General features: G+C 45.1%; 1 protein-coding gene across 2 annotated transcripts in view; it reads left to right on the plus strand.

Annotated features, from left to right (window-relative positions):
• The window catches only part of LYRM4 (LYR motif containing 4), a 123,414-nt gene extending 110,843 nt beyond the window's left edge, over nucleotides 1-12,571 (plus strand). For both annotated transcript variants that reach the window (XM_066579302.1, XM_066579303.1), the window contains exon 4: nucleotides 10,785-12,571. In XM_066579302.1, the coding sequence (XP_066435399.1) occupies nucleotides 10,785-10,847 (63 nt within the window). In that variant the 3' untranslated portion in view covers nucleotides 10,848-12,571. The remainder of the gene's footprint in view (nucleotides 1-10,784) is intronic.
• Nucleotides 12,572-14,324: the final 1,753 nt, after the last annotated feature.

The following is a 14,324-nucleotide window of genomic DNA, read 5'->3' on the forward strand; positions in this document are numbered from 1 at the left end:
TCATCAGGTTAATTAGATTTGGATTCATCTCTTCTCCTTCCTCTGCTGTTGGGCGCAGGGCTAGCAAAGTCCAGTAATCTCTGGCTCATTGCTGATGGAGTGCTAACATATACCAATGTGATGTCCAGAAGTTGTCAGCACTAAAACCCTGCGGTTTATTACCTTTCAGGACTTTTCGCACGGAAATGATTCATGGGATGATCCCTTTATCATGGATTTGCCAAAAAAATGTTTCCAAAACACATAAAAATTCTTTAAAAATATGTTTTAACTTGAAAACCTGATTTGAACAAGTTATTTTCTAATTTTCCATGTCACCATCTCTGTTGAAAATATTCTTGAAATCCTGCAGTTTTCACTCTGCCCACTGAGCCTCGTGATAGGCTGACACTTCCTGTTCTGTGTAGAAAACTTTTCAGTGCTCTTCTCTGTATCATCACAGACAGCATTACAATGAAAGATGACACAGGATTCACCATTCTCAGTAGGTGATGGATACAGCTCACCTCCTCCCCTTTCCTGCACATTTCATAGAGCATGTCTAGTTTGTTCTTCTCTATAGTCTGTGTAGCTGCTGTAAAATATATTTCTGAATGCTGTTAACTGTAGTTCAGGTTAAGTTAGATGTCCCCATACAGAAAATAGAATTAAGCCGTTGGTGACATCTGATATAATTGTATGTCAGACATGCACAGGGTCTGAATGGAGCAGGCTCAGGAGCCGAGCCCATTTCTATGTGGCTGTTGTCGGCTGACTTTGAGAGTTGACACGCGGACACATTTGGGGATAACTGTAATCACGGTTATTATTTAGATGCCCCTGTCAACTCTGATAGGGGCCTTTAAATGTCCTGACAGAGGGAGAGCTCCCTCTTTAACCCGAACGACTCATCTGTGATGAGATTACTGGCAGTCGTTCGTTGCTTATGGCAGTCATGGAAGGCTTCCATAGATGTTTGCCTGTTAAAGCCTGCCTTCATAGAATGCCTGTCAACATATAATATACTGCAATACTGAAATGTTGCAGTATATTGTATAAGCAATCAAACGATCCAAAGTTCAAGTCTTTTATTGGAGCACAAAAAAAATGTAAAAAGTAATAATTTGTAAAATTAAAGTTTGTTTTTTATCATTGGTGTGAGCCTCAAAATGGTACCAATGGAAACTGCAGTTCTTTTTACTAAAATCAATTCTTCACACAACACTATCAATGGAAAAATAATAACGTTGTGGTGGTCAGCAGATGACAGCAGAGTCATTTTTTAAAATATATCTTATTATTTAAAACTAGTGCAACAAAAATACTATATAAATTTGGTATCGCTGTAACCGTAATGACTAACAGAATTAAAGGGGTTGTCCCGCGGCAGCAAGTGGGTCTATACACTTCTGTATGGCCATATTAATGCACTTTGTAATGTACATTGTGCATTAATTATGAGCCATACAGAAGTTATTCACTTACCTGCTCCGTTGCTGGCGTCCTCGTCTCCATGGTGCCGTCTAATTTTCAGCGTCTAATCGCCGGATTAGACGCGCTTGCGCAGTCCGGTCTTCTTCTCTTCTGAATGGGGCCACTCGAGCCGGAGAGCGGCTCCGTGTAGCTCCGCCCCGTCACATGCCGATTCCAGCCAATCAGGAGGCTGGAATCGGCAATGGACCGCACAGAAGCCCTGCGGTCCACCGAGGGAGAAGATCCCGGCGGCCATCTTCAACAGGTAAGTAAGAAGTCACCAGAGCGCGGGGATTCAGGTAAGCGCTGTGCGGTTTTTTTTTTAAGTCCCTGCATCGGGTTTGTCTCGCGCCGAACGGGGGGGCTGTTGAAAAAAAAAAAAACCTGTTTCGGCGCGGGACAACCCCTTTAAGTTAACACGTTATTTTTTACTGCACTGTGTACGCCATAAAAACAACCCCCCTCCCCCGCCCCCCCAAAAAATGGTGTGTTCTTTGCGTTCTTTTCCCACTTCACCTTACTTACTTACAAATTTTTGAAAGGTTTTTAGTACATCACACGGTCCATTAAACGGTACTATTGAAAAATACAACTTGTCTCTCAAAAATATGGCTACACTTAGTTATGTCAATGGAAAAATAGAAAAGTTTTGGTTTTTTTTTTTGGTTTTTTTTTTTAAAGTGGGGCAGAGAAAACAAAAAAGAGAAAAATAACCATGTCCTCAAAGGGTTTAAAAAAACTAAGTGAAAAAATCTGTCAATATCTGCTTTTTATGGGCTTTTCCTCAGCTGCTGAGGACCACGACTGATCGGCTTTCGCTCCGTGTGTTGTGACGCTGACAGTGGGTGCCTGAACACCTGCAGCAAACCCCAACCAATCAGCTATTATTGACCTATTCAGAGGATAGATCATCAATAGAGATGAGCGAGTATACTCGCTAAGGCACATTACTCGAGCGAGTAGTGCCTTAGCCGAGTATCTGCCCGCTCGTCTCTAAAGATTCGGGGGCCGCCGCGGGTGACAGGTGAGTTGTGGTGGGGAGCGGGGGATAGCGGGGGGGAGAGAGAGGGAGAGAGAGATCTCCCCTCCGTTCCTCCCCGCTCTCCCCCGTCGCTCCCCGCCGGCCCCCGAATCTTTAAAGACAAGCGGGAGGATACTCGGCTAAGGCACTACTCGCTCGACTAGTTAGCCTTAGCGAGTATACTCGCTCATCTCTAGTCATCAATAACAATTATCTGGAAAAACCCTTTAATTAGTAAAAAAAAAAATTATATATATATATATATATATAGCTGCTGCATTCTCTTTACTGCCCCATACAAGTGGCAGGTTGTACAGCTGTGGGCATGAGCCCTTAGAGACGATGGCCGGGATCTCCGGAATGTCGCTCTCGTGTGTTGATCATGTATGTTGTACATATTTGGTTAGCTGGGTAGTGTTTTCCACATTTTCGTTCTAGTGCTGATACCATAAAGCCGGTCACTGCCAAGTAGCTGTGTGTAGACCCGTCCAAGCGCTGGTGCCACTAATGATACATATCTGTATGAACTGGAACAGATTTTATTTATGAAAGGCGTGCCATACAGTAAGTGTTTTCTGCCATCCTGCACACCCTAAAACATCTGATAACATTCTGCCTAATCATGCCCGATCATTTATGGGAAAATCCTTTTAATCCCTTCAGCACCGACCTATGTTGGCCCTTACAAGGAGCCTGGGACATTGGACTTTGTGCCTGATCTGCAGGCATCATCCTAGAGCAGGAGCCGAGCTGATTGATATATAGTCTTATGGAAAACCCATTCGGTCTAACATGTATTTTATTCGGCTAAATCTCGGCTCTTTCTAAGTCATGTTTGTGGTCCCACTTGGTGATTGACAGCCTTTGCTGTATGACTGTGCATAGAGACAACTGTCAATCACTGGTAGGACCGCCCACTGGACTCCTGAGAATAGAAAGAGCAGAGATTTAAATGATTAAATAAAAATAAATAAAATTTTGTTATTTCTATAGCGCCAACTTATTTCGCAGCACTTTCAGGTCATTTATTTATTAACCCCACCAAGCTGGGTACTCATTTTACTGACCTCGGAAGGACGGAGTCAACCTTGAGCCGGCTACCTGAACCTGTTTTTTTTTTTTAAAGGGTGGTTTGGACGATTACAAATTGGACACAAAGCAGGGGATGGCGTTATAAATGATCATGTGCAGGTAGTTGGAACGTCATCACTGCAGGACAACAGAGATAGGTGGGAGCATGGGCAGGACATTTCCCAGACGAGCAAAGGCTGGGTTCACATCTGTATTGGATCCTCCGGTCAGAGATTCCGGCCCAGGTCCAGCAGAAAACACCAGTGTTTATTCCGGTGAGTGGAAACAGAACGGACCCAATTATATCGGACCCGTTTAGCCAGGGATATCCCCTTCTTGCTCCCTGAATGGAGCAGGACAACGGAATCCCGACCACAGATGTGAAGTCAGCCTCATACTATTGCTACTTTATGACATCATCTCCTTTTTACCTAATTTTTAACTGTCCCTAATAATGCCTTTACGAATCGAGCAATTTTGTCTTGTTTTTCATTGTCACATTCCAAGAGGCATAATTAGAATTTTTCCATCACTGTAGCCTAAATGAGTATACATTGTATTTGTTATTGACACTGTTTGGGAGTGCATATGGTTTATTCATTAAATAAGACTGTTAATGGGACGTCACAGTTTGCTATAGTCAATCACAGACCTCAGCAGTTGACTGGCAGGGCTCAGGAGGGAAAGAGCGTAGAGATGAGCGAGCATACTCGCTAAGGGCAATTACTCAATCGAGCATTGCCCTTAGCGAGTACCTGCCCACTCGGAAGAAAAGATTCGGCTGCCGGCGGGCGGGGAGGAACGGAGGGGAGATCTCTCTCTCTCTCCCTCTGTCCCCTCCGCTACCCCCTGCTCACTGCCGCAACTCACCTGTCACCCGCGCTGGCAGCCGAACCTTCTCTGCCAAGAGGGCAGGTACTCGCTAAGGACAATGCTTGATCGAGTAATTGTCCTTAGCGAGTATGCTCGCTCATCTCTAAAAGAGCGCCATTTGGCTTTTTAAGAACAAATTTTGTTGGAATGGCTTTTGGGTGCCATGTTGTATTTTCAGAGCCCCTGAGATCCCAGTGGAGGAGGGTTACAGTCAATCAGCAGTAACAATGTATCTAAAGAGAGTTCTCTGAAGGCTATCTAAGAATAACCAGTAGGACTAGGAAGCCAATTCGGATTGAGGAAATTGAAATATTCACTTTGGGAGTATTGGATAGATGTTCCTCAAATATCATGAAAGTGCAGCTGTGTTGAATATAAAAGGCTCTCACTGTTACACATGCCCAAACGGTGTTAGCCCGTTCTAAGGGTACATTTACACAGGGTGATAGATGCCTGAAAAATTGTTCAAACAAGCAATTAAAGGCGACTGTCAGCCTGTGTAAATATGACTCTTAAAGGGGTTGTCCCGCGGCAGCAAGTGGGGTTCAGCACTTCTGTATGGCCATATTAATGCACTTTGTAATGTACATCGTGCATTAATTATGAGCCATACAGAAGTTATTCACTTACCTGCTCCGTTGCTGGCGTCCCCGTCTCCATGGCTCAGTCTAATTTCGGTGTCGTCTTGCTTTTTTAGAAGCGCTTGCGGAGATGGGTCTTCTCCCTTCGGCTCGGCTCGGCAGCAGCGGCGTTTTGGCTCCGCCCCTTGTACGCGTCATCGCGTAGCTCCGCACCCGTCACATGTGCCGATTCCAGCCAATCAGGAGGCTGGAATCGCAACATGCTCTATTTTGCCACAAAATTCACGCAGACAGCCTCCATTCATGTCAATGGAGGCTTCTGACCCGTAGCTCATACCCAATTAACATTGCGGGTACCTGCATCGTCGCTAAGTGACGGCGCGGGAAATACAAAAAAAATGTTTAACTGTACTACACACGACCGCCTGCAAACCTCCGCGGTCATCCGCAGTACAGTTAAGAGAGGTATGCAGGGTCCCGGGCTGGATTCATAGCCAGAATCCGCTGCAGGCCGCCCGCATGCGGAATATGACCCGAATGGCCTGCGGGTTCGCCGTCTGTGCGGAGTCCATGGCAAAACGAGCATTCTGCGACTTTTCTTTTGCTTACAGAATACGCAATTCGTATCTGTGAGTGTGAAGGGACAATCAAAAGTTCATGACACTTATAATACCTGCGTTTTGACGCGAATGGCGATTGCAGATTCTGTAATTTAAGTCCGTCCGTGTGAGGCCCCTTTTAGCCTCCGTTTTTTTGTCGCCATTCATTAGCATATATTTGGCTTTCTCTGGCGGATGGTTGTGGTTTCTTTAGGAAGTTGCTACAGGGTTCTGCTTCTTGTCCCTCGCTGTGTCACGCCTGCTGATTTGCAGGACTGGCTAACGATGACAGTATGGTGTGATGTCGGCACATGACACTATATGCATCGTGAGGCTGGTAATAATGCTGGGACTTGTAGTGAAGCGGCTACATCAATGTTACATCATGGCCACTGAAAACTAAATAGAAAGTTTCCTGTGTGACCCAGGAGGGCCTGCGGTTCACTGCTTGTCATATTGATTGTTCCGGAACAAAGTTCGGATTCTTCTGCACAATGGGTTATTTGAGGAGTCGGCCCGGACCCTCTCAGCAGTCTGCCTGTTTCATAGTGTATTTTCAGTGCCGTGTTTGTTTTTGGGAACTGAACTGTTATGACATTGACCTCTGGAACGTGGCGGGCGGCCAGGAGTGGCGCTCGGCTCGCTTTGTAAACTTACGTAAAAGTATATTTAGTCTGTAAAAGAAAGTGCAATTGTGTTGTCTTTAACCCATTACGGACCAAGCACCGTAAATTTACGGCACTTGTCCTGGGCTTCAGGCCTCATGTCCACGGCACGCTCGGATATTTCATGCGGATGCACTGTGGGACATCTTAAAATATATATTTTTTTCCTTGCAGGAGATGCATGCGGATTGCGGATTTTTTCTGCACTAAAAAAAATCCGCAACCCCACCTCCCTAATTGCATTAACCTTCAATTACACAGCGGATCCGCAAATGTATTTAAATGTTTTTGCGTATGCACTGCGGATCCTAAGCTCCCATAAAGATGAATGGAGCCAGATCTGTGCGTGATACTGCGATTTTATTATCTGCGCGTGGCATCCGCAAATCATTTAAAATCAAATTTGCAGGACTTGAATGAAGTGCGGACGCCCCATGCAGCTCTATTAGCCGCTAGAGCTGCGGATCTCCCGCGAGATTCCATAAATAAAATCCATCTGTGGATATTAGCTTTAGTCCTGTCCGATAGTAAAAAATACAGTGCGGTATTAAGACTCCTACAATCTAGCAGGTCAGATCTTTGGGGAAGAAGCCAGATTATGTTTTTTGATCACATCAACGCTGGGTTCCCCCTGCCACGGCAGAGCTGCAAGGTCTTCGCAGACCCAGATCAGCTCTGTAAGTTAGCTTAGGCTACTGCCACCCCAAGAGGATGTTTTTCCCCGCAGCTTGGACTCCTATGGATGCGGCTCCTATGGATGCGGCTCCTAAGGATGCGGCTCCTATGGATGCTCCAGCTAAAAATTAAAAGACAATATGACTGAGCCCCAGAGGTCTTATATGCCGTCATGGGGGACATAGATGGTAAAATAATGGTTACAAAAATAGGTAAAAAAACAAAATTTACAGAATAAAATAAAATTAAAAAAAAGACCCACCCCCAACCTTAGCCCAAACCGTTGCCATATGTGCCTTGTAATCCCAAACTATACAAATTATATATCAAAACAAAATGAGGAACCCGTCCCTGTACTTTATTTTAGTGTAAATATACTAATTTTAAAAATAGCTATAAATATTTTTTTTAACCTTTTTTTTCCCTGCTTTTTACCACTACTAAAACTAAAAAAATGGGGAAAAATTAAGTGAGAAAAGATATAAACAAAAATAGCCCTTTATATGTATGCCATGGGGGAAAAAACAGAAAAAGTAAATTTGATAGATGAAGAAAAAAAATTAGGGCCGTAAAGCCACCACATGGGTAAAATCCCTAAAAAGTGTCTGGTCCTTTAGGGTTAAAACACCCTGGTCCGTAAGGGGTTAAAGCACATCACATTTATTCTCTGCCGCATGCCCCATCCATAGGCCAGTACTTAATAAGCATTTTAGCTTCACTGTTTGGAAGGCAAAATAGAGTGGGTCTAAAATACGGAAAAGCCAAATGCTGCCATCTGAATAAGCCCCCACCGGAGACCATATAGGTTGTGTGTGTAAGGGGTCTACCACCTTGTCCTGACTGCTGTAAGATACTATATAGTCATACTAAGGCCGGCGTCACACGGCATATTTGCACCTGCAATATGCAGAGCATAGAACCAGTTGATTCCAATGTTCACATGTGTGTATTTTATCTGCGCATTTCAGTCGCGCGCAAAAAAAAGCAGCGTGCTCTATTTTCCTGTATATTTGCACCCCAAAGGTGCCCAAAGAAGTCAATGAGGGCGAGGGGGATACGCAATATGCTAAGAGATGCGTGATGCGCTGCTTAATTCAACAACACATCTGGAACTCAGACTAATTAGCCCTTAAATCGGTGCGTCTTTGTTTGCCATGCGCCAAAAGTACAGTGAAATAAGCCAATGCGCAAAAACACTATGCTCATGTGCGCACGAATACACATACGCTCATGTGACCCAGGCCTAAGGGCTGCACTTTAACTCCATTTTAATTGGAAGCATGCATGGGCCAAAAATTCCATAGTTTGGGGTCCAATACTGACTTAAAAGATCCAACAAGCCCATAAAACTGCAGCAGTCAAGGTTTTCTGTAAGTGGGATTAATAAAGTTCTTTGTGAACACAAAAGCCATCAGGTCACTGCTAGAGTTGAGCGAACATACTCTGCCGAGCTTGATGCTCGTTCGAGTATTAGCGTACTCGATGGTGCTCGTTACTCGAAGGAGCATCAAATCGCGTTCGACCCCACCCCAGCTTTTGGCTCCTCCCCGCTGTGACGTGCCTGTTTTGGCCCCTCCCTGCCGTGACGCAGTGCGCGTCATTGGCAAATTTTTGGTCTGGCGGGGGAGGGGGAGAGGGAGACGAACCAAGAAAAAAAAAAAGCTCGGGACCCGGCGTTCCACATAGAAAAATGCTCGAGTCTCCCATTGTAGTCAATGGGGTTCGTTACTCAAGTAGACCTCTCGAATTTTACGAAAAGCTCGACTCGAATAACGCGGACCCGAGCATTTGGGTGCTGGCTCACTGCCTTAAAGTCACGCCAGGCCGGTAAATGTTGCCTCCTCCATTCCACTCTTATATGGAACCATCCCGAGGAGATGGATGCTTGCAGTAACCGAACATGCATCCAACATCGCCGGTGCAGAATTGGTAGAGCAATGCCAGGAAGTACCAACAGGGGGTGATGCACGCTGTCCTTCATATAGAGCAATGACCTCTATGCATCAGATTTGCTCCCACTATCTAAATATCATTATATTGATTCTGCTACTTTAGGGATCCGGCTGATTTTTTGCATGGAGTTATGCTAAATGACACAAAGAATGACATTCTGTATAAGCTGACCTAATGTGGACGCCAGGAAGCGGGTCAATCGATGGCGTTCCTCTGCAGACATGTTGATGTGTATTGTATGTGACATATACATATATATGAACTTCGTTATATACTCAGTATACGATATAGATGCCTTATCTCTCTGGATTGATCTAGCAGTTACGCCATTACAGCAGGTCCATGCAGTAGATGCCATTGACTTGTGGTCTCTTCCAAAAACAAGCTTAAAAGGGGTTTCCGGGACGTTAAAAAAAGAAAAGAAAAAGTTGACAGACTTAGAAATGTGTAAAATAAAGTAAAGCTACATACTCACCGCTCCAGCGGCTCCCAGTCCAGCGCTGGTGCTCACTTGTATGGACACAAGTGGGTACTGCACAAGGGTTCAGCCCTTTATTATGCCACGTTTGAAGGAGACTCTCTCACCTACTTTTAGGCCTTATAAGCTAAACCTATGGGCTGAAAGTAGTTGACCCGCTGAGTCCGGGGATGTAAGTGTTATACTTACCTTCCCCGTCGTTCCCCCGGTGTGCCGCCACTGGAAACCTGCTAAGTTGTCCACTCCTTCTAATTTTATACTGGGCGGACTACTTGGCACACCGTCAATGCACTGAGCGGCGGCTTCCAGCGCTGACTCGGAGGAACGATGGGGGAGGTAAGTATAACGCTTACATCTCTGGACTCAGCCGGTCACCTACTTTCAGCCCATAAGCTTAAGTCATAGGGATAAAAGTAGGTGACAGATTCCCTTTAAGGTATGTGACTTTGCCTTTTAGTCAGCAGGTTTGGGCTCTTGCGTTAATGCGGAGACCACCGTGTGAGAGATTGCCGAGTCTATAACTCATTGAGCCTCCTGTACTAAGAGTATCCCCGAGAGGTAACTTGTCCTTAATAGCTGGAGCAGCCAAAGATCAATCTGTATGGGCTAAGCCGTACTCTTCTGGTTTGCTCACACTGCCGAATCGAGGACGAATTCTGTATGTGGATTTTGCCTATTAACGCCAAAATCCACGGTAGAAAGCTGCAGATTTTGACGTGGCTTTTTTTAAGGCAGAGTTCGCCATGGAAATTTCTGCTGTGAACAAACCCTTAGAATAAAGCCTGATAGAAAGTAGCTATTAGCAAAAACCAAACCTTTCTGCGCTCAATGAATTGCTCGTTCTCACAAATGGTGATCGTCAAGAATACATAGGAGTTACACTTACTCGGGAGGAGGGGGGTGTGATGACCATAAACCCCCTCCTTGAAGGGATGTCTCCTTTCTCTCCAAATAAACGTCACGTTCCAAGTGTTAAAGCAGAATAATAACACTTTATTCCAATATACGATAAAAGCGGGCAACGCGTTTCTGTGCTCAAGGGCACCTTTCTCAAGCCTTGAGAAAGGTGCCTGTATTCTTGACGATCACCATTTGTGAGAACGGGCAATTCATTGAGCGCAGAAAGGTTTTGTTTTTGCTAATAGCTACTTTCTATCCTATTTCTTTGGGATCACTCTCATACGAGAGACCCCAATTATTTCCGCAGCTCTCCCCCTTTCGGAGGATTAGAATTGTCTCGTCCTACACAGCTGAATGACGATCCTGAAGCGCTATCTGGATATACTGTTTTTGTGATTTAGAATAAAGCATGGACTGGATGGACAAGCACATTCCCACTTCCACACTTTGGGTTATGGTCTTGGTATTCTTCTGTGTTTGGTGTATGATAACACGGTCTGTCTCTTTGAATTGCAGGTTACAATTGGCCAACTGTACACCGCTGACAAACTGATCATCGAATCTTCAGGGAACCAGTAGTACTGCCTTCACCTGTTGGATGACCGCTGCATCGGCTCACCTGCACTTCTGGTCACATATACAGAATACCTTCCCTGCAACTTTGTACTAACTAGTCTATTAACTATGTAACGGGTGTACATGTCTTATGTATTAAATGTGCAAGGCTTCGGCTGAACACGTTACACAGAGTACATTACACCGTACACCATCCGAACCGTCGCTGATCATATAACCAACAGACGGGGGTGGATTAAGGCTACCGAGGGCGATATGAAAATTGTGGACCCTGATAAAAATAACCTGATATTTACGACAGTGATGATACCAGAACTGAGCTTATCATGCAAAGATACGGTACCACAAATAGTCTAATTCCTACAGAGGCAAACATTTAGCTTAAAGTTCTACTGAGATTTTTGACCATGTCTGGTTGCGTGACCAAAGATTGCTGTGCTGCCCTGCAATGTTGCACTCTCGCTGAGATCAATGGGGTCACGGTGCAAATCCCCAGTTACTTCGACCAAAGGGTCACAAAAAAAATCATATCTTGGTGGATCTTCTGTGACCAGTAGGCCACGACAACTCAACTTTGCACCGTGAACCCATTCATTTCAGTAATGGTGGGAGGACGCAGGGCTACACAGTCCTTTTTGGTCACGTGACCACGGATGTGGCCAAGAGTTGCCATGTAGCTCTAACAACAAAGAAAAAAATAATCTATCAAAAACCGCCTACAGATGACATCCAGTTGTGTCCTTTTTGTAGTATAAAGATATATTAACCCCTTCCTGACATGGTGCATGGCAAGTGTCTGTATGAAGTGGGCTCAGGGGTTGAGCCCGCTGCAAAACGTGCTCGGTGTCAACCAGTTTTGACAGCTGACCTTCGCCGGCAACAGTTGCGATCAGCATTCATGCCAAACATGCCTATTAACCCTTTAAGTGTTGAATCTCAGTAATTATGTTCAGTGTAAAAGGGCCCATAGCAAATCTGCAAGTTTACTGAAGGACAGCCGGGGCAGACTGATTATGAGCTCGTTCACACAGCCATATGTGTATTTCAGCTGCGTAATACGCAGCATATTACGCGACCGAAAAATGCCGATTACCTGCGTATTTCAGCACTTGTGCGCATAAACATACAGATTGTGCATGATCCGCACCAAAAATACGCATAGGTGAATGAACCCATGGCTTCTATTCACTGAGCAGTATGCAGCATAAATATGGCTGTGTGAATGAGCCCTAATAGCGATGATGCAAGATAAGGATGAGGAATCATCAGCTTCAACTATCTCTTCAGACAACGTGTCCTGGACTGCAGAAGGGGAACCTTCGGGCCGGGTCTACTCCATTCTAGTCAGCTCATTAGTGAAGTGTCTAGAATGGAGTTACTAAAGGGAGGACCTGCTAGGAGCAACTCCACTCCACGCACAACCGGAACCCAAGCTTCAGTGATTCAGAGCCGACCGGAGCCTAATTGTGAGAGCTCAGTTATCTGTAGAATGGCAGTAGCAGATAATTTGGGTGGCCGTGAGCCCCCTGGAGCCTTAGACCCGGGCTGGTTGCCCCAATTGCCCCATTATAATCCGCCATTGCCGACAACCATAAGTGACCATTGCAACAGTAGACCAATGAAATGAAACCTGTTTAACAGATACTGTGATTGAACCAATGAACTATAACTTTATATGAATGTTTTGTCTCTTTCTGGAACAAAAATAAAATTACAATTATCCAATATTTTGCTGAAGTCTTTTTTTACTGGTTCAGTATTCTATTCCGTGCCATCGCGGCCTTCAGCCATGTGTGGCATTTATTTGTACATGTAATATAAGGGTCCTTCCACATTGATAGATGTGGTCTCCATGATGAGTGCCAGTCAAAGAGGTCGACGCTCGTCCAGACAAGGAGATGAGTTGCCAACAACTGGTTTTTCTTTTGTTCAGCTACATCAAAGATGCGATTGGCCGATGAACAAGACTTTGCTCAGCCTCGCAACACAGCCCGATGGTCTGGCAAAAGAAGGTTCCTATGTACATTCTTACTCGATCTTTAGGCCATACAAAAGGCCACTAAGACAACTGACCGCCGCAGTTCTTCGCAGTGCAGTGAATTGGACAACTTAATCCAAGAGGTTGCTGTTCAGCATGCTGCTTCCCTCTCCATTATCCAGTATGAATTGGGCTGGCAGCCCTACAGGCAACCAAAGTAAGGGCCCTTTTACCTGGGATGACTTGTCGGGGTAGATGCCCAACCGGTCGTCTCGGCAATAATCGTTCCTGTGCAAAAACTGAATGCCGAACGAGAATGAAAGGAATTCTTGTTCATCATTCAGTCGAGGCGTGCATTTACACTGAACGATAATTGTTTAGCATCCCGCTCGATCACAAATTACATCCAGTTTAGGCAACGACTTAATATTTACAGTGTTGAGCCTTAAGGCTCATTCCCACGAGTGTAATGAAAGTACATTGATTATCATTGATCCATTCACATTAGCGTATATACATTGCTTGTAATATGCATGTAAAAAAAGAACGCAGCATTTTCAATTTTAGCGCATATTACGCACACACCGCTCTACTGTTCTCAACGGGCTGCATATTGAACGCTGTACACACGCAATCCATTGCATATGTGCGGCGTTTAATATGCAACGACGCTATGAGACGGGGGGGGGGGGGGGGAATGAAAAAAAGAAACTAGTCACACTGAGTTTGACCGCATGCGTGAGATATATTGTCATGCGCAGTGCACAATTGCTGACATTCGCAGTGATAGCTGGCTCACAAGGCTGTAAAGCGCTGTGTAATAACACGCAACGTTTTATGCATACAGTTGCGTGAATGAGTCCTTAGTTTCCAAGCCTTCTGCAGTTCGCCCTGGCATGCTGGATATCAATTCTGGACCAAATCCTGACCGATGACAACTCATTCTTCCCAATCAGTGCTTGGAGTTCATCACAGAATTTTTGATTGTCCATCCACTTTTTGAGGATTGACCAAGGCTTCTCAATGGGATTGAGATTTGAGCGATTTCTTGGCCGTAGACCCAAAATTTCAGTGTTTCGTTCACCGAGCCACTTAGCTATCACTTTTGCCTTGTGACATGTTGGAAAAAGCATTGTTCATCACTAGATTGCTCCGAGATGATTGGGAGACGTTGTTCTTGGGGGATATATAGATCCCATTCTTTACCCATGGCGGTGGTCTTTGGCTCTGAGTGAGCCCACTCCCTTGGATGAAAACCAACCCCACACATGAAAGGTCTCTGGATGCTGTTGGCATGACACAGGACTCATGGTAGCGCTCACTTATCGTCTCCGGACAATCATTCTTCCAGATGTCCCAAAAAGTCTGAAGGGGGCTTTATCAGAGAAAGTAACTCCCCCCCCCTCCCCCCCCCCCCCCCCCCGTCCTTTGCACTCCAATCTCTGTAGTTCCTGCAGTCTGTTTTTCTTGAAGAGTGGCTTATTTGCAGCTTTTCTTGACAC

Source organism: Eleutherodactylus coqui, chromosome 9, assembly GCF_035609145.1.
Source record: "Eleutherodactylus coqui strain aEleCoq1 chromosome 9, aEleCoq1.hap1, whole genome shotgun sequence".
Classification (NCBI taxonomy): domain Eukaryota; kingdom Metazoa; phylum Chordata; class Amphibia; order Anura; family Eleutherodactylidae; genus Eleutherodactylus; species Eleutherodactylus coqui.